Source organism: Balaenoptera physalus (assembly GCF_965194825.1).
Source record: "Balaenoptera physalus genome assembly, chromosome: 17".
Taxonomy (NCBI): domain Eukaryota; kingdom Metazoa; phylum Chordata; class Mammalia; order Artiodactyla; family Balaenopteridae; genus Balaenoptera; species Balaenoptera physalus.
In genome coordinates this window covers 11,940,165-11,961,671 of record NC_138895.1, presented here as the reverse complement: position 1 = coordinate 11,961,671, position 21,507 = coordinate 11,940,165, and the positions used below count along the sequence as shown (strand labels likewise).

The following is a 21,507-nucleotide window of genomic DNA, read 5'->3' as shown; positions in this document are numbered from 1 at the left end:
ATTGAAAGATGAAGGATGATTTTCTGAGTTGCATAAATGTTATAAGAACACTTTTTCTTAGTGAACAACACAGAAAAAAAAAGAGCAAAACCAACTCCTAAAGGAAAAGTTGTGAAGATCTTCAAAAGATGATAGCAAGTCTTTAACATTAAAATAGTATATTCACTGCTTTCATGAAGTATATGGAAGTCTTAACTGGCTTTTATAGGCAGTATAAAATGTTATTAGTAGCATCTATATAGAATTAGAGTGAATTGGTATTTATGACCAGTGAGGAAATACATTCAAAATGAGAATCATTTTTGATATATAATGAAGATCAGAGTTCACCTTTCAGTTGTGTTTTATGAATAACATTTTGAATGTTTTCAATATGGATAACTATTTAGAAAAAGTGGTGAGGAATCAATATACTTCATTATGGAATAGTAAATTATTGAGAGCAGAATTCCAATTATTTAGATGAAAGAGCTTTTCAAGATAGTCTTTTCTCAGGTGTCATATTTTAAAGACTGAACTAAATCCAGGGCATTAATCAGCTCTTTCAATTTTCACTTGCCTAAGAAGATTAGGGCAATTAATACTTGTTTAATTATACAGTCTTTCTTATGTTTATGGCCAACTGTACCATGTAACTCTAGACTTTTTGTACTTGAATGTTTTGAATCACAGTATTTGAATAGTAATTTTTTTTTTTTTTTTAAAGACTAAAATACCTGCTTCCAAATCTGTAGATGCTCTTGGCCTTTTCTTTTTGGTTTTAAAAGCATTTTTTAAAAATAAGGCAATAATTATTTATAATTAATTTGTTGAACAGCAGCATGCATAGATATTTGTGATACCTCATATAGTGCCTAGATCAAGAAGTAACTTCATTTTTTTTTTAACATTTTTATTGGAGTATAATTGCTTTACAGTGTTGTGTTAGTTTCTGCTGTATAACAAAGTGAATCAGTTATACATATACATATGTTCCCATATCTCTTCCCTCTTGCATCTCCCTCCCACCCTCCCTATCCCATCCTTCTAGGTGGTCACAAAGCACCGAGCTGCTATGCGGCTGCTTCCTACTAGCTATCTGTTTTACGTTTGGTAGTGTATATATGTCAATGCCACTCTCTCACTTCGTCTCAGCTTACCCTTCCCCCTCCCCATGTCCTCAAGTCCATTCTCTAGGTCTGCGTCTTTATTCCTGTCCTGCCCCTAGGTTCTTCAGAACCATTTTTTTGTAACTTCGTTTCTACTTCATTTTTTCTTATATGCTTTTGCAAATTTCATTTTGCCTAAGACAAAATTTTACTTAGCTTTAAGGGAGATCTGTGTCTATAGAGGTATTCCCTTCACTGTTTCGTAGGAAGGGCAGCAATAAAATTAGTCCTATGAGGTATACCAGAAAAATGTACTTAGAACAACAGTGGGACCATCATGTTGATTTGACTATGTTATTCTTTTAAAATCTTTTGGTTTTAAGTAGATAGAAATTGAAAATCTTCCAGAAAGGAATTTATTACCGTATGAAAATGATGACAGGGCTTCCCTGGTGGCGCAGTGGTTGAGAATCTGCCTGCCAATGCAGGGGACACGGGTTCGAGCCCTGGTCTGGGAAGATCCCACATGCCGCGGAGCAACTAGGCCCGTGAGCCACAACTGCTGAGCCTGCGCATCTGGAGCCTGTGCTCCGCAACAAGAGAGGCCGCGATAGTGAGAGGCCCGCGCACCGCGATGAAGAGTGGCCCCCGCTTGCCGCAACTGGAGAAAGCCCTCGCACAGAAACGAAGACCCAACACAGCCATAAATAAATAAATAAATAAAATTAAAAAAAAAAAAAAGAAAATGATGACACTTTGAACTATGAAATAAAGGAAGTTAAAAATAGTGGTGGTGGGAGTATTTATTTCCTATAACCATTTTTGCCAGTCTGTGGTAATTGCTTTGTTTATCTAAGTAGATGTAGCCTGTGTGACTCTAGAAATAAAGTATAGATCAGAATGAAGAAAACAAGGTTTTGCCAAGTTGAGGAATAAAATTACAGAATCAGTAGAAGTGACAAGACTACTTTGTTAATTTATATGTTTCTTTTCAAGGACTACAACTCCAGGAGAAACAAAACTGCTGGCCTCTGAAATCTATGAAATTCTTCAGTCTTCCAATATGGCAGATGGTGATAGTTTCAATGAAATGAATTCACGTCGAAGGAAAGCTCAGTTTTTTCTGGGAACCACAAACAAACGTGCCAAAACAGTGGTTTTGCATATAGATGGTCTTGATGATACGGTAAGACTTTTATAAACACATGGTTCATAACATGGGAGAGAGAAATCATGTTAACTGGTTATCTCAGTGTCACCTGCTAACAATCTTTAAGAATAAGTCCCTGGCTTCCCTGGTGGCACAGTGGTTAAGAATCCGCCTGCCATGGGCCTTCCCTGGTGGCGCAGTGGTTGAGAATCTGCCTGCCAATGCAGGGGACACGGGTTCGAGCCCTGGTCTGGGAGGATCCCACATGCCGCGGAGCGGCTGGGCCTGTGAGCCACAACTACTGAGCCTGCGCTTCTGGAGCCTGTGCTCCACAACGGGAGAGGCCGTGATAGTGAGAGGCCCGCGCACCGCGATGAGGAGTGGCCCCCGCTTGCCACAACTAGAGAAAGCCCTCGCACAGAAACGAAGACCCAACACGGCAATCAATCAATCAATCAATCAATCAATAAAAAATATAATAATAATAATAATAATAATAATAATAATAAATCCGCCTGCCAATGCAGGGGACATGGGTTCGAGCCCTGGTCCAGGAAGATCCCACATGCCGTGGAGCAACTAAGCCCATGCACCACAACTACGGAGCCTGCACTCTAGAGCCCGCGATCCACAACTACTGAAGCCCATGTGCCACAACTACTGAAGCCCACGTGCCTAGAGCCCGTGCTCCGCACCAAAAGAAGCCACGACAATGAGAAGCCCACAGACTGCAACGAAGAGTAGCCCCTGCTCGCCACAACTAGAGGAAGCCCGCATGCAGCAACAAAGACCCAACACAGCCAAAAATAGATAAATAAAAATAAATAAATTAAAAAGAAAAGAATAAGTCCCAATATTAGCATTTAATTCTGATAAAGAGGGGCATTTTGTGCTTAATGGGTCAGTTATTCAAAGGACATAACCATTGTAAATATTTATGCCCTAGTAATAGAACTTCAAAGTATATGAAGCAAAAACTGACAGAAATGCAAGGAGAAATAAATTCACAGCTAGAGCTGGAGATTTGAATACCATTGTCTCAATTAATAGAACAAGTATACAGAAAATCAGCAGGGATGTAGAAGACGCAACACTAACAACCAACTTAACCTAACTGATATTTATAGAAAGCCCCACTCAGCCTCAAGATATTATTCATTCTTTTCATGTGCACATGAAACATTTACCAAGATAGACCATACTGTGTCCCATAAAACAAGTCCTGATTTAAAAGAATTAGAACCAAGCAAAGTGTGTTCTCTGAGCACAATGAAAAGCAAGTTAGAAATCAATCACAGAAAGATACCTGGAAAACTCCCTAAGAAGTTTGGAAACTAACACATTTCTAAAATAATCCATGGGTCAATGAAGAAATCAAAGGAGAAATTAGGAAGTATTTTGAACTGAATAAAAATAAAAATGTGGGGCTTCCCTGGTGGCGCAGTGGTTAAGAATCCATCTGCCAGGGCAGGGGATGTGGGTTAGATCCCTTGTCCAGGAAGATCCCACATGTAGTGGAGCAACTAAGCCTGTGCACCACAACTACTGAGCTTGTGCTCTAGAGCCCGCGAGCCACAACTGCTGAGCCGGTGTGCCTAGAGCCCTTGCTCTGCAACAAAGAGAAGCCACCACAATGGGAAGCCTGTGCACCACAACAAAGAATAGCCCCCACTCTCCGCAACTAGAGAAAGTCTGCATGCATCAATGAAGACCCAATGCAGCCAAAAATAAATAAATAAATTAATTAATTAAAAAATAAGATGTAGTATCAGAATTTGTGGGAAGCAGCTAAAGCAGAGTTTAGAGGGGAATTCACTAGCACCAAATGCCTGAATATTTATATACAAAAAGGAAAGGGTCTCAGTGACTTAAGCTTCTACCTTAAGAAACTAGAAAAAGAAGAGCAAATTAAATCCAAAGTAAGCAGAAGAAACAAAAAAAACAGAAATCAGTGGAATGGAAAACAGAGAAAAATCAGTGAAATCAAAAGCTGATCTTTGACATGATCAATTAAATTGATAAACCTCTAGCCAAATTGATCAAGAATAAAAGAGAAAAGTCACAAAATATCAGTATCAGAAATGAGACAGCATTGCTATAGATCTTTTAATATGGACACTGAAAGGAAAATAAGTGAATATTTTGAATAACTTTATGCCAATAAATTTGATAATGTAGATGAAACAGGAGAATTTCTTGAAAGATGGATTGCCAAAGCTCACTCAAAAAGAAATGGATAACCTGAATGAATAGCTCTATGTCTATCAAAGAAATTGGATTTGTAGTTAAAATCTTTCCATAAAGACAATTTCTGGCCTTGATATCTTCATTGGTGAATTCTACCAAACGTTTAAGGAAAATGTAATACCAATTGTACTGTCTTTTAAAGTATTATACAGTAGTAGTTGTACAGTGTAGTTTTTTCTCAACTCATTCTACCTTGTCTGCTTCTTTTTTTTAATATTTTTTTTATGTGGACCATTTTTAAAGTCTTTATTGAATTTGTTACAATATTGCTTCTGTTTTGGTTTTTTGGCCACAAGGCACGTGGTATCTTAGCTCCCTGACTAGGGATCGAACCCACACCCCCTGTATTGGAAGGCAAGGTCTTAACCAGTAGACTGCCAGGGAAGTCCCTTGTCTGCTTTTAATATTAGCTGCTCAAGCATTCTTTTGATTATAGTGTGTATCTTCTATTTGTGTCTGTATTCCACATGGATTTCTTATAGGCACTATGTAGTTGGGCCTTGCTTTTTTAATCCAATCAAAAAATTTCTACTTTTTAACAGGAGTGCTGGGATCATTTGCCTTTAATATGATCATTGATATGACTGGATTTAAAACAACCATCTTGCTAATTGCTTTCTATTTGTCCCATGTGTTCCTTGTTCTCTTTTCCTCTTTTTCTGCCTTTTGGACTAATTGAAAGTTTTTTATGATTGCATTTTATCTCCTTTGTTGGCTTATTTGCCTTAATTCTCTTTCCTTCCTTCCTTTCTTTTATGTTGGTTGATTTAGGGCTTATTTTTTGTGTCTTTTTTTTTTGAATTTTATTTAGGGTTTATTTTCTGTATCTTTAACTTATCAGTCTAGCTTCAATTAACACTAATCACTTCATGCATGAGACACTTAACACTATACTTTCATCTGCCTTATCTCTGCCTTTGTGTTCTTGTTATATGTTTTACTTCTGCATATGTTATAAACCCCAAATTACTTTGTTATTACATTAAATATTCTTTTTTTGATTAAAAAAATTTTTTTGTGGTAAATTACACTTAGCACAGAATTACCATCCATCTTAACCATTTACAAGTATTTAAAGACATTAAAAAATAAGAGTATTTTCTGTCTACCCACGTATTTACCATTTCTGGGGCTCTTTATTCCTTTGTGTAAATATAGATTTTCATCTAATATCATTTTCCTTCTGCCTGAAGGGCTCCATTAACATTTCTTACAGTAAGTAGTACAGGTCTGCTGAGGATGGACATTTGGCTTATTTCCACCTTTGGCTATTAGGAATAATTCTGCTGTGAACATTTATGTACAGGTTTTTGTGTGGATATATGTCCTCAGTTCTCTTGGGTATATTCTTAAGGGTAGAATTGCTGGATGATACGTTTAGCTTTTCGAGCAACTGCCAGACTGTTTTCCACAGTGGCCGCTCCATTTTACATTCCCATCAGCAAGGTGTGAGGGGTCAAGTTTCTCCACATCCCTGCCAACATTTCTTATTTTCCATTTCTTAAAAAAAAATAGCTATTCTAGTGGGTGTGAAGTGGTATCTTATTGTGATTTTGATTTGCATTTACCTAATTACAATGATGGCATCTTTTCACGTGCTTATTGGCCATTTTTAGTGGTTGACTTAGGGTTTATTGTGTATGTCTTTAATTTATCACAGAGTTTCTCTTTTGGAGAAATGTTTGTTCATTCTTTATCCATTTTTAAAAAAAATTGCTTATTATTTGTCTTTATTCTTTTTTTTTCTTTTTTTAAAATAAATTTATTTATTTATTTTTGGCTGTGTTGGGTCTTCGTTTCTGTGCGAGGGCTTTCTCTAGTTGCGGTGAGCAGGGGCCACTCTTCATCGCGGTGCGTGGGCCTCTCACTATCGTGGCCTCTCGTTGCGGAGCACAGGCTCCAGACGCGCAGGCTCAGTAGTTGTGGCTCACGGGCCCAGTTGCTCCCCGGCATGTGGGATCTTCCCAGACCAGGGCTCGAACCCGTGTCCCCTGCATTGGCAGGCAGATTCTCAACCACTGCACCACCAGGGAAGCCCTGTCTTTATTCTTGAGATGAGTTAGTTCTGTTAATATCATGTATTGCATCAGTTGATTTTCGTATGTTGAACCAACCCTTCATTCCTAGGATAAATCCCAATTGGTCATGGTACATAATCTTTTTAATGTGCTTCTGGATTCAGTTTGCTGGTATATTATTGAGGCATTTTGCATCTGTATTCATACAGAATATTGGTTTGTAGTCTTTTTTTTCCCCCACGCTGTCTTTTTCTGGTTTTGGTATCAGGGTAATCCTGGCTTCATAAGAGGAGTTGGGAAGTGTCTGTATGAGTTTGTGAAGGATAGGTGTTACTCTTCTTTAAACATTTAGTAGAATTCACCGGTGAAGCCATTTGGTCCTGGGCTTTTCTTTGTGGGAAATGTTCTGATTATTAATTCAGTTGCTTCACTTGTTGTATAGGTTTATTCATATTTTCTTGAGTCAGTTTATGGTTTTGTCTTTTGAAGAATATATCATTTCATAGAGGTTATCTGATGTGTTGGCATACAATTGTTCATAGTATTTGCTTATAATCCTTTTCTTTTGGTAAGATTGGTCATGATATATCCTCTTTTATTCCTGCTGTTAGTAATTTGAGTCTTCTTCCTCTCTTTTCTTCGTCAGTCTAGCTAAAGGTGTATCAATTTTGTTGCTCTTTCCAAAGTACCAACTTGTGGTTTCATCGATTTTTCTATCCACCCCTCCCCCATTCTCTATTTCTTTTCTTCCCCTGCTCTAATCTTTATTATTTCCTTCCTTCCGTTTGCTTTGGGTTTAGTTTGCTCTTCTTTTTCTTGTTTCTTTTTTTTTTTTGGCTGTGTTGGGTCTTTGTTGCTGCACGTGGGCTTACTCTAGTTGCAGCAAGCAGGCTTCTCATTGCGGTGGCTTCTCTTGTTGCAGAGCACGGGCTCTAGGCACACGGGCTCATGGGCTGAGTAGTTGTGGATCACGGGCTCTAGAGCGCAGGCTCAGTAGTTGTGGCGCCCGGGCTTAGTTGCTCCACAGCATGTGGGATCTTCCCGGACCAGGGCTCAAACCCGTGTCCCCTGCATTGGCAGGTGGATTCTTAACCACTGTGCCATCAGGGAAGCCCTTTTTTCTTGTTTCTTAAATGGAATATTAGGTAATTGGTTTGAGATTTTCTTCTACTTTAATGTAGTTATTATAGCTATAAATTCCCCTCTAAGCACTACTGTCTCTGCATACCATCAGATTTGGTATGTAGTTTTTCGTTTCATTCATCTGAAAGTATTTTCTAATTTTTTTGGTGATTTCTTGTTTGACCCATTGGTTGTTTAGGAGTTTGTTGTTTAATTTCCATATATTTATAAATTTCCCAAATTTCCTTCTGTTACCAATTTCTGATCTCATTTCATATGCATGATTTCAATTCTTTTACACTTGTTGGGGCTTGTCTTGTGGCCTAAAGGTCTATCCTGGCGAATGTTCCATGTGCACTTGAGAATGTATATACCTTTGTTCGGAGTGTTCTACAAGTGTCTGTTAGGTTTAGTTGGTTTACAGTGTTAAGTCGTCTTCTTCCTTGTTGATCTTCTGTCCAGCTGTTCTATCCATTTTTCAAAATCAGATGGGCTTCCATGGTGGCGCAGTGGTTAAGAATCCTCCTGCCAATGCAGGGGACGTGGGTTCGAGCCCTGGTCCGGGAAGATCCCACATGCCGCAGAGCAACTAAGCCCGTGAGCCACAACTACTGAGCCTGCGCTCTAGAGCCCGTGAGCCACAACTACTGAGCCTGCTTGCCACAACTACTGAAGCCCGCGCGCCTAGAGCCCGTGCTCCGCAACAAGAGAAGCCACCGCAATGAGAAGCCCGTGCACCACAACTAAGAGCAGACCCCACTCGCCACAACTAGAGAAAGCCTGCACACAGCACGAAGACCCCATGCAGCCAAAAAATGAATAAATTAATTAGTTAAAAAAAAAAAGTCAGATGGATATTGAAGTCTCTAACTCTTTGAGTTTTGTGTATCTGGAAAAGTCCTTATTGTATTTTTCTTTTGAAAGATATTTTTATGTGTATAGAACTCTAGATGACAGTTCATTTTCTTACCATACTTTATGAATATTGTCCCACTGTCTTCTCCTTTGTATTGTTTCTATTCAGAATTCTGTCATTCTTTTTTTTGTTCTTCAATATGTAATGTATCTTATTTTTTCCCTCTGCCTGTTTTAATAGTTTCTCTTTTATCATTGCTTTTGATCAGTTTGTTTATGATGTGCCGTGGTATCATTTTCTTCATGTTTATTCTTGGATATCTGGGTTTATAGTTTGCAGCAAATTTGGGCAATTTTTTCCATTAATTTTTCAAGTATTCTTTCTGTCTTTCAGGGATTCCTGTGACATATTCAACCATGTGAAGTTGTCCCATTGCTCACTGATACTCTGTTAATTTCATTTTCAGTCTTTTTTTCTCTTTCATATTGGATGGTTTCTGTTGCCATATTTGCTAAATTTTTCTTCTACTGGTATTCACTTTGCTGTTAATCTCAACCAGTGTTTTTTTTTCACCATAGACATTATTTTATTTATCTCTAGAAGTTTGATTTGAGCCTTTTTTATATCTCCTTAACAGTTTATACTTTGTCTATTTGAACATACAGAATATGGTTAGAATAACTGTTTAATGTCTTCGTCAACTAATTCAGTCATCTGTGTTATTTTTGAGTGTGTTTCTGTAGGTTGATTTTTCTAGTTATAGGTTGTATTTTCTTGCTTCTTTGCATGCCTCATAATTTTTGATTGGATGCCAGATATTACAAATTTTACATATTGGGATACAGCATATATTTGTATGCAAAGCCTTTAAATATTCTTGAATTTTGTTCTGGATCAGTTAAGTTACTTGCAAACATTGGATGTTTTTGAGGCTTGCCTTTAAGCTCTGGTAGGCAGACTACAGCACCGTTTAACCTAGGGATAATTTTACTACACTACTGAGGCCATACTCTTCTGGGTTCTCTGTCTATGCCCTGTGTATATTAGTTTTCTCTGCTCTGGCTGATGGGGACAGGAAGTATTGCCAGCCCTGTGTGAGTCCGCAGGATGGTTCCTTCTATTCCTTTCCAGCCTGGTTGTTTCCTCACATTCGTGCACCCGTCATCACTCAGCTGAAAACCAGAGGGGAACCCATTGCCGATCTCTGGTGTGTGTCTTCTCTCTGAGGGGCCCCCTTTGTGCAACTGTGTCCTCTCATGCTCTGTGCTATGATTTATAGTTGCCTTGACCTCCCTGAATTTTCGACTTTGTGTCCTCTACTTGGGGAGACTGCTGGTTCTGCTTGGCTTCCTGCTTTGTGAGTTGCAGCCTAAAAATTTTCCAGGCAATACGCTGCTGTGCTGGTGAACCTCACTTCATTTGCTTTCCTTCTCTCGGGGGTGTCTGCTTTCCAACACCTGGAAATCATTGTTTTATTCATTTTATTTTGTCTGTATTTTTAGTTGTTTAAGCCTTGAGGGTAAATCTGGTCCCTGTTACTCCATCTTGACTGGAATTGGAGGTCTCCCTGAAGTTATCTTGAGCAGTGATAAGTTATATACCTTCACATATTTAGGGGTGGCAACTGGTGGATTACCACTTATCTCTTTAGCTGTGCCAGGTAGGTTACATTGGATTATCCACAGCTTTTTCTAATTGTGGTATTGGGGCACCTAGCCCTCAGGATTTAGGATTCAGTAAACAGGGGTTGGGGAAAACTTTTCATATGCATATTATCCATGACATTGCCAAATAAGTTAGCAACTATCTTATCGAAACTGGGACCACAAGATCCCAAAAAGTTTCTAGAAAGCAGGTTCTGGTAAATGTAAATTAACTGAATGAAAGATATTAAGATATATAAATTGTCACCAGTACCATTTGTTTAATGTTAATGAATGAAAACAGTACAGTTCCTTTTTAAAGCTAGCAGAAACCAAATAATAAAACCCAACAAAGCTCACACACACAAAAATATAGGCCACATAGGGGGCTTCCCTTGTTGCGCAGTGGTTAAGAATCCGCCTGCCAGTGCAGGGGACACAGGTTCAAGCCCTGGTCTGGGAAGATCCCACATGCCGCGGAGCAGCTAAGCCCGTGTGCCACAACTACTGAGCCTGCACTCTAGAGCCCGCGAGCCACAACTACTGAGCCCGCGAGCCACAACTACTGAGCCCACGTGCCACAGCTACTGAAGCCTGCATGCCTAGAGCCCCTGCTCTGCAACAAGGGAAGCCACCGCAATGAGAAGCCTGTGCACCGCAATGAAGAGTAGCCCCCGCTCGCCACAACTAGAGAAAGCCCGTGCGTAGCAACGAAGACCCAGTGCAGCCGGAAGTAAATAAATAAATAAATATATTAAAAAATATATAGGCCACTATATCTTAAAAATGTAATTGCTAAAATCCAAAAAAAAAAAAAAAAAAAAGGCAAGTTAACTCTGAAACTGTACTGTAATGTTTTGGCAGCATAACCTGGCACCTAGTATGTGCCAGGCACTATTTTAGGCACCAGGGATACAGCAGTGACCAAAATAAGCAAAAGTTCTCATAAATCCTATGTTTGACTTCATTAAGCTAATCTCATAGTTGGAGGAGACAGTCAGCAAGCCAAGTTTTATAGTAGAAGTGGTAAGTTCCATGGAGAAAAATAAAGGGAAGGTAGCTAGGGATTGCTGAGGGGTGGGATGGTGGATTATAGTTTTAAATAGGATGGTTTAAAAATCCTCTTGGAGAAACTGACATTTAACCAAAACTTAGGAGTGAGCCAGTGGATATCTGTGGAAGAGTGCATGTTCCCAAGAAAGGGAGCCATGAATGTCAAGCCTTCACACATAGACAACTAAGTAGATACCTAAGAGTAATAAAAGGATGTGTCCTGCCATATATTAAAATATACTATTAAATTTCTATAATCAAAACGATGCGGTCTTGACAAAAAAAAAAAAAATTAAAAGAGTAAAGAAAGTCCTGGGGCTTCCCTGGTGGTGCAGTGGTTAAGAATCCGCCTGCCAATGCAGGGGACACGGGTTCAAACCCTGGTCCGGGAAGGTCCCACATGCTGAGGAGCAGCTAAGCCCACGCACTGCAACTGCTGAGCCTGTGCTCTGGAGCCTGCAAGCCACAACTACTGAGCCCACGTGCCACAACTACTGCAGCCCGTGCGCCTAGAGCTCATGCTCCGCAACAAGAGAAGCCACCACGATGAGAAGCCCACACACTGCAATGAAGAGTAGCCCCCGCTGTCTGCAACTGGAGAAAGCCCGTGCGTAGCAACGAAGACCCAATGCAGCCAAAAAATAAATTTAAAAAAAGAGTAAAGAAAGTCCTGAAACAGACTCTAGTATATATTAGAACTTATCCTATGATAAAGGAAGCATCAGACATAGTTTGTTCAATAAATGGTGCCAGAAAACTGACAGTTTTGCAGGGATGGAAAGGGAAGGGGAGGGGGAATCTTATCAGATACTAAAAATCCAAAGTGTACTAAAAAGTCAAATGTAAAATATTAAACTGAAATTAAAGAAATCTAGGCTTCTTTAAGCATAAAGGCAGTGGAAGAAATTGCTTTAGGGAAGAGCTCTAGTTTAACAGTAAAGTTTTTGCTTTGTCAAATGTATTCTTAAAACGTAAAAACAAGTAGGAAAGTATTTGTAATGAATAATTGACATCAGGTTAGTGGCCTTATTACCGTGTGTAAAATAGATAGCTAGTGGGAACCTGCTGCGTAGCACAGGGAGCTCAGCTCGGTGCTCTGTGATGACCTAGATGGGTGGGATGGGGGGAGAGGGTGGGATGGGGGGAGAGGGTGGGAGGGAGGTCCAAGAGGGAGGGGATATATGTATACATAGAGCTGATTCACTTCATTGTACAGCAGAAACTAACACAACATTGTAAAGCAACTATACTCCAATTAAAAAGAATAAAAATTAAAAATATATATTAAAAAAATCAACAAAAGAAAATCTAACAGGAAAATGGGAAATTCCCGGAAGAGATGTAATTTCCAGTAAATAGTATCAGCTAACATTTATTGCAGTACTTGCAGGTACCCTTCTGGTGTGTTAACTCATTTATTTTTCATAAAACTATAAGGTCTACTTATAGTCCAGTTTACAGATGAGGAGACAGAAGCACACCAAATTTAAATAGCTTCCTGGTATAGTAGAAGTGGTAAGTGAAGGACATGGGATTTGAATCTAGGCAGCGTGGGTCTAGCTGCAGAACCCCGCTCTTAACTGCTGCTTTGGACAGCTACGCAGGGAAACATGTCTACTCTCACTAGTAATGAAAGCAGTGTACATTATTTTAGTGTATGTATCAAGGCTTTTAGAAAGATATTCCTGATTTTGGATTGTCACAAGCATTTTTCCCTTTGCTTTATTTCCTCAGCTGCAAATCATGCTACTATGGAGTCTTTAGAAATTGGAGAAGGGCTACTATCTACATCTTTTGAATTGATACACATACACTCTTTCTCTCTCCCCCTCCCCCTCTTCCTCCCTCCCTCCCTCCTCCTCCCTTCCTCCTCCTTCCTCCCCCTCCCCCTCCCTTCTCCCTCTCTTCTCTCCCCCGCCCCGACTCTTCTCCTAGCAATTGCCAGGCAGTTAACTTTGACCCATCCACCTCCTTGCCCAATTCCTAATTTTATCTGCTTATGATTCTTAAAACCTAATCTTGACCCTCTATTCCCATCAAGAAGTTACTCATCCTTCGTAGCTAATTCTTGATCCTATTTGCTCTGTTGAAGATCTCATGTTTACATCTTGGAATTGGACACCCCACCTTTACCTGTTGCAAATGTGTTAATTTGTGTTAAAATAAAGATGAATTGGCCTCATGAATCTGTTTTTTCACTGTCACACATAGTTGGAATTTAACGTCAGACTCTTGTGATAAACCAGGCAAGTTGCTTAACGTTTATATGTTTTGGTTTCCTCACATTTAAAATAAGGAAACAGATTAGACTAGTAGTATCCTAACTTTCATGTTGTATATGCTGTGCAAACTTCTGTTCACTTTTAAGTTCACCTGGTGTTGAATATGTGGAAGAGATAAACATGGACCTTTTGGGCACTAATCCACCAAAGGGGCTCTGCAGAAGGGGCAGTGCAGTACATGAGCCCCTGCGGGTCTGTGCACTGCCGTGTACCACTGTATGCGAGACCCTTGCCTAAGTAGTGTTGAAATGCAGAAGTGGAAAAATAGTTTAAGTAGGAGATAAACAATGATGTGAGTTGTTTTGAAGGATGTGGGAATAAGTTTGAAGACTGATTTTATTCAATAGAAGAGAAGAATGAATCAGGTAATAGAAGGCAGTGCTTCCTAGGCTATGACCCAGAGACTTGGTGTCATTTGCTGATTCCTGCCCCCTCAGAAGTACTGAATCGGAGTCTGGTCTCATTACAGAAACAGGATAATTTAGAGATGTTGATTTGATGTATGGGCTGGAGGAGGAGGGAGGGATGGGGAGAACTGGAGTTACTTTTTAATTCATTTTCTCCTTGGATCTTGTGTTTAAGATGACCACTTGTTATCCACGTGGATGTGTTTGTAGACAAATGAAAAAATCATATTGGAGGTAGACGTCTGTGCTTCTACATGGTAGTGATGGTTGAAGTGATCTGAATAGTCTACTGAGGGATGAAGTAGAAAGAAAATCACTTAGTTTTAGCACTGGACCTTGGAGATAAAATGAGACAGAGATGAAATACTCAGTGGTGTAAGCAGAACACCAGGGTAGTGTATTATTAAGAAGTCAAAGAAGCATTGAAGGGCATATGTTATATTGTGTTGTCAGAGGAAAATGAGAACCAAAAAGTGGATATTGATAACCCTTGAGAATGCAGTGGTAACCACCGAGAATGCCATGAATGAGGGATGCGGTGATATAAATACCAAGTGATTTAAAAAATAGTGACTGATACACTGAATGCTCACTAATTCTAACTTCAGTCTGTTAGAATTTATCCCTGGAGGTTTTTAAGCTAGAGCAGGGGTCAGTAAACCCTTTCTTTAAAGGGCCAGATAGTAAACACTTCAGGTTTTGCAGGCATATGGTCTCTGTTATGACTACTAACTCTGCTAGAGGGTGAAACTAGACTTGGACAATATGTAAACAGATAGGTGTGGGTGTTTCCAATAAAACTTTATTTACAAAAACAGCTGTTGGACCGTAGTTTGCCCGCCCTTGAGCTTGAGGAAACTGCTTTTCAGCATGTTTTCTGTATTATTCTTCCATTCTGTTTGGTTTAAGATTTAAATTAACATCGGCAAATTTATTTCTGATTAAAATGATTAAAATTAAATATTAGTAATGAAGCTTGAAAAAAATCTAGCAGGAATTAATGTTTTGTTGGATCTTATAAATTTTCATAAACCTGACTAAGCACCACCCTTTCCGTGCCCTCAAATATGTGATTGTAGAATTGAAATAGGGACATTTGCTTTCCCTGGCCCTGTGTTCCCTCCTTTTCCCCAAATATAAAGACTAGTTCAGTGTTGTTTGATTTGATTTATTCCCTTATTATTTTGCTAGTTTTAATAACAATTTGCTTTTACTTTTTCAGTCTCGGAGAAACCTGTGTGAAGAGGCTTTGTTAAAAATTAAAGGCGTTATTAGCTTTACTTTTCAAATGGCTGTTCAAAGATGTGTGGTGCGAATCCGTTCAGATCTGAAAGCAGAGGTTGGTATTTTAAATGGCTAAATATGCTTGAGGTTACGGGTAAACACATCAGTGTTCAAAATTGTTGTCTTTTTATCCTGGCCTAGGCTTTGGCATCAGCAATAGCATCAACCAAGGTTATGAAGGCTCAGCAAGTTGTGAAAAGCGAAAGTGGAGAAGAGGTAAAAGCTCTATTTAGTTTACTTTATGCTTGACTCCCTCTTGATTATCCCTTGTGGCCAGCAGATTGCTAGTATTTCTAGACTAATAGCTGCTGAGTATATAGCGATGTGGCTGAGTCAGATTATCCTAATGTTTCTTGGTTAACAGTTAACACTTTTAGAAATATAGAGAGATCTTTGGCGGATTTCAGAATCTCTCAGACTCTGTTCTTGATCTCAGTGGCGATGTCTTGCTGATTTTATGTGGAAATAAAGGATATGTGGTTTCCTTGCACTGGTTTTTTTTTTTTTTTTTTTTTTTTTTTTTTTTTTTTTTTTTTTAACATCTTTATTGAAGTATAATTGCCTTACAATGGTGTGTTAGCTTCTGCTTTATAACAAAGTGAATCAGTTATACATATACAATATGTTCCCATTTCTCTTCCCTCTTGCATCTCCCTCCCTCCCACCCTCCCCATCCCATCCCTCTAGATGGTCACAAAGCACCGAGCTGATCTCCCTGTGCTATGCGGCTGCTTCCCACTAGTTATCTATTTTACATTTGGTAGTGTATATATGTCCATGACACTCTCTTACCCTGTCACATCTCACCCCACCCCCTCCCCATATCCTCAAGTCCATTCTCTAGTAGGTCTGTGTCTTTATTCCCGTCTTGCCACTAGGTTCTTCATGGCCTTTTTTTTTTTTTTTTTTTTTTCCCCTTAGATTCCGTATATATGTGTTAGCATACTGTATTTGTTTTTCTCTTTCTGACTTACTTCACTCTGTATGACAGACTCTAACTCCATCCACCTCATTACAAATACCTCCATTTCATTTCTTTTTATGGCTGAGTAATATTCCATTGTATATATGTGCCACATCTTCTTTATCCATTCATCTGTCGATGGACATTTAGATTGCTTCCATGTCCTGGCTATTGTAAATAGAGCTGCAATGAACATTTTGGTACATGACTCTTTTTGACCTATGGTTTTCTCAGGGTATATGCCCAGTAGTGGGATTGCTGGGTCGTATGGTAGTTCTATTTGTAGTTTTTTAAGGAACCTCCATACTGTTCTCCATAGTGGCTGTATCAATTTACATTCCCACCAACAGTGCAAGAGTGTTCCCTTTCCTCCACACCCTCTCCAGCATTTATTGTTTCTAGATTTTTTGATGATGGCCATTCTGACCGGTGTGAGATGATATCTCATTGTAGTTTTGATTTGCATTTCTCTTATGATTAATGATGTTGAGCATTCTTTCATGTGTCTGTAGGCCATCTGTATATCTTCTTTGGAGAAATGTCTATTTAGGTCTTCGGCCCATTTTTGGATTGGGTTGTTCGTTTTTTTGTTATTGAGCTGCATGAGCTGCTTGTAAATCTTGGAGATTAATCCTTTGTCAGTTGCTTCATTTCTTGCACTGGTTTTTAAATACTTTCTAACCCTTAATTGGTTTTGCCAGTCCAAAAATAAAGATCCAGTCCCACGGTTGGGCAAGTATATATAGTGATAATCTTTGCATCTTGCTACTCTTTCCACTAGCTTTGTGATAGGGAAAAGGAATCTATATGGCTTTAGCTCATTTGAGTTTCCACAGAAAGGAGGTTCATTGGGCCTTCAGGGCCCCCTAGCAGCCAGATGCTTGTTTTTGTCATCTTTAAATAGAGGTTGAACATTTATCCCTGGAGCCTCAGGAGAAAAGCATCAGAATTTTCGTGTGTACTTCTTCCTTCTGTGCTTACATAGTGCTCAACAATTGGGCCTACCTTCACAGAAGAGGATACTTTTTAAAGGAATATAGCCTCGGAGAGTAAATATGGTGATTAGAATGAGAAGTAAAGCTGACTTTTAACGTATGACATGTACCTATATCACTTAGGTTGACTTTGTAACAACTCTTAACATGCTCTCTGCATCAGATGCTGGTCCCGTTCCAAGACACGCCTGTGGAAGTAGAACAGAACACAGAGCTGCCCGACTACCTGCCTGAGGACGAGAGTCCCACAAAGGAGCAGGACAAAGCAGTGTCCCGGGTGGGCTCACACCCAGAGGGTGGAGCTAGCTGGCTGAGCACAGCTGCAAACTTTTTATCCAGATCGTTTTACTGGTGACTTCAGTTTGGGGCTCAAGGACTGTGTGAACGAACAAGGGGCCAGTTTTCCATTGTTGTGGTGAACTGTCAAGTGCAATTTGCAATAAGTTATCATGAAAAGTTTCTAGATTACATGATTAAGAATGCTGCATTTTACATTTTCCTGGACATTTTACCCCACTAAGTGGTAAAAAAGGACAGAGGCTACAGGTGGAATTGCTTTGTTTATGAAGGTGTTTTGGTTTTGTTTTCCTTTGTTTAAATTGCCTCACTTTTTAAAAAACATGGGTCCACTGTTAAACCAAACATGTATTTGTGCAGCTTTACATTTTATTTTACACAAAGCACGTGATTAGGAAAACTTGTTTTCTCAAGCCTCAGGACCTATCTGAAGAGAAGTTTGTTTGTTTTTTTTTAGCTCAAGTTGTGCATGAATTACTGAACACTTTTCTCTGCCTTTTCTCGTGAAAGATACTTGCTTTGGTACTCTTTCTTTCTCGTGAAAGATACTTGCTTTGAAAGCATTTCTCATAATTCCCCTTTTGTGCCTTTTTTATTTTGCCAACCATGTTTATAGAAAGGACGTTACTAGTGACATTTTGTGAATTAAAACATATTCCTTGCAACGTAACAAACCCCTAAAAATACAACTCTGCAAAAACTTGGCAATCTTATTTGTTATAATTTTTAAAAGATTAACACAAAATCAGTCGAGAAGGAAACATGTATGTCAGCAAAGTGTTATTGGAGACTATTTGAATGTGACCAAATGTGGTTCTCGTTGACTACTGTTCAGTTTGGTTTATATCAGCTCTTGAGAATTATGTCCACCCTAATATTCGGAGTGACTGTAAATGGTCTCTAGGCCTTACTTTGTGATTACACACTATCCCCTGCTAAGAAAAAAAAAAAAATTGCTTGGCAGATGCCTATTCAGTAGGTGTTTCCTTGTATTGCCTTTTGTGAATTTATTATGAACATGCAGTCATATTGAATGAAAAGAAAAGACTCAAATTATTGCTTATAAAGAAACAAAGCCAGCATCTGTCCGTCCATTTAAACTTTCTGCCAGAAAAAAACAGGACTTCAGCAAAGGTAAGATAAATAAATATAAATATATATACATATATATTTTTGGTATAGATTTAAGAGCTAATTACATATATGTAATGATTTATTAAATTTCTGAAATATTTGGCAACAAAAAATTTTCTTTTGGAAATCCAACTAACTCCAGATAAAGTTAATGCTAATATGATTAAAAACTAATAGGAGGTAATCGAAAACTTTTTTCATCAACATGTAGAGCTGCTATTTTACTCCTTGGAGAATGTGAAGTGAAAGTTGGACCCTGGAGGGTTTCCTTGCAATGAAAATTGCTTCTCTTTTAGAGAAAACTAAAAGCATCCAGTGTCACTGGAGAAGAATTATTGTAAAATAGTTTGCCAACAAGAATCTTGAGTTCAAGAACATTGTGACCTTATGGAGGGAGGGGTGTTGAGGGTATGGAGAGTAATATTTTTTCACCTGGGCTCTGATTCAGGTGACGCGCACAACTGAAAATATAAGCTTTCAGGGCATGTATTACTTTAAATGCATAGTACAACTTGCTGCCAGACCAGATGTGTTGAAAAAAACAAAACAAAACAAAACCACCTCCTTTCTATAGCCATTGAAACAAAGTTTACTGTTCTAACAGGTTTGTATTTTATTTTGCATTGCCACACATCTGCTTATTTAAAAAACGACATCCTTTTGATAGTAATTGTTCAGCACAAGTAGGTATTACAGCTTGATGTTTGTGTGTTCTAATTCTCAGTGTTCTTTGATTCCAGGTCTTATATATAGAGCAGTTAAGGCAACTGTAACAGCATTTTTTTGAAATATATTGTAAAATAATAAAAGGTAACATAATTAAAATTGAATGGATATTGCATTTTTATGGTATAAGCATTACTGATTTCGCTAAAGCCTGTTTGTATCCACACTGCCCGGCACCTTCTCCTCACTCCCTGCAAGTGCGTTACCCGACTCATTCCCGGGCGTCTTCCATTCGTCTCCTTCCCAGCACCACACCTGCTTCTTCCTGGCTTTGGATCAGTGCCCCTGTACGTATATGCACTGCAGTGTTTATCGCGTTAGATTAAAATTATATTTCCCAGTGTCTGTCCCCTCCTTGGCTCTTTGAGAACCGAGGAAGTCTGTAGCAGCACCTGGCTAGTATTTAGTGCTCAAATATTTTTTTAAGAGAATGAACAAAGATTTTTTTTTTTTTTAATCAGTAAAAAATAAATGGAGGGTACTATTTAACTCGTTGGGCAAATAGGAAAAATGTCAGGCTGTATTTTTTTTTCTTTTCTGGGCATGTTTATTTCTGGCTGATTAATGCTAGGCAAATTCCCCCATTTATTTTGTCATTTGGTTTTTATTTTTTCAAAAAGCAGGGGAAGGGGTATAATGCTCCACTGAATGAAGTTAAAATTAACTTATAATATCCTGATTCTTATAGAATTATTTTAGGAGAATATTACATACATATAGTACTGGTACAAGTATAAGATGGAATTATTATTACTGGAAGTCTGACATGATTCTCTTCTCGTCTTTGATTCTCAAGCAAGACACTGTGCCTTTCTAGTCACACTTTATGTGACTCATCTTTCTGTATCCAGTCAGAGGGTTTTTTTTTTTTTTTTGAAGCTAAGTCCTTAGCTATTTGATTTTTGTCTAAATGTTGGCCCTTGAAGAACTCATCTCTTGTCTTCATGTACCTCTGTGTAGATACCTTCTAAATCTCCATTTACTGTCATCTTTGAGAGTTCCACTCTCCTTTGCTGTACCTATCAAGTGTAAAGTCCGTGAATTTTTATTTCTCTTAGAACTGAGGTCATGCAATAAATTTCACAAAAACTAATTCTGTGCCAGGCACTGTGCTAAGTGCTTTACAAATATTTGTTCATTTAATCCTTAACAACTGTGAGGTAGGTACTGTTATGTCTCCATTTTATAAATGGGGGAAAATGAGACAGAAATTAAGTAACTCATTAGTCCCAGGTCGCAGAACTAGTAAGTGGTGAAGCCAGGACTAGACTGCGTGGCCTGGCCTGGTTCCTGAGCCTCCGCCTCTCACGGGCAGCCTGCGTCCTGGGTCCCCTGCTGAGCCCTCCCGTGTCCCACCACCGGCGTTCCAGTCCAGTGACTTCACCCGGGTGTCTGTTAGCAATCCAGAACTCTGGAGGCCAGAAGAGTTAGGTACGTGAAAGAAGTGAGTCTGTTTAGGCCACAGCGTAGGAAGACACACGGAGAGTGCCCAGCCTGTCTAAAGAGGGAAACCATGTCTTCCTCGCCTGGATTGTGGGCTTTTAACAATCAGAGCTTCTGGACTTTGTTGCTTTTCCAGACCCTTAAAACACTACCTGAGCCACAAGAGACATGCCTGTGGCCAGAAATTGGCTACTTTTACTTGTAGAGTAGCCACATTCTGATATGTCAGATTAATCTTAACAGTACCTTTGTCGTTTTTCTGCTTTAATGTCAACAAAGGCCTATGGATTAGTTTGTACTGCTTTGTCCAGCACTAAAAATGCCATGAGAGCTTAGCCCCCAACCTAATCTTTCATACGTTCTGCAGCATTACCACAGCCTTTCTATATGTGAGGCACAGTTGTATATCTCGTTTCAAAAACAGTCTGTTTTTTAAAAATATGAAATGGAGACCTAGAAGTTTAATCAGTGCAATAAAGTTTGTAAAACTTAAAAAAAAGTCTGATTTAGGCTTCCCTGTGTATTATAACCTAAATATTCTGTATTCAGCCTACCCCCTAGATTTGCTCATATTCTTTCTTATCTAGAATTTCCTCCTTTACACTCTCATCTCCTTTAAAACATTTTCTTATGAAAATTATAGAAATGCATAAAGAAGACACAAGTCATCTGTCCATCCTACAAATGGACAATATTGATACAGTGAATGTTTTGATTTATTCTCACTTGTTTCGATTGGTAGGAAGTATACACTTTGAGTTTTTTAACATGTTCAAGATAGGTATCCAGTGATGAGTG

At 38.9% G+C, this 21,507-nt stretch overlaps 1 protein-coding gene across 1 annotated transcript in view; it reads left to right on the top strand.

The window, feature by feature from the left end:
* Nucleotides 1-19,381, top strand: part of ARMC1 (armadillo repeat containing 1) — a 36,236-nt gene extending 16,855 nt beyond the window's left edge. The window contains exons 4-7 of the mRNA XM_082433724.1: nucleotides 2,085-2,274; nucleotides 15,089-15,205; nucleotides 15,292-15,366; nucleotides 17,273-19,381. Of these exons, the coding sequence (XP_082289850.1) occupies nucleotides 2,085-2,274; nucleotides 15,089-15,205; nucleotides 15,292-15,366; nucleotides 17,273-17,464 (574 nt within the window). The 3' untranslated portion in view covers nucleotides 17,465-19,381. The remainder of the gene's footprint in view (nucleotides 1-2,084; nucleotides 2,275-15,088; nucleotides 15,206-15,291; nucleotides 15,367-17,272) is intronic.
* Nucleotides 19,382-21,507: the final 2,126 nt, after the last annotated feature.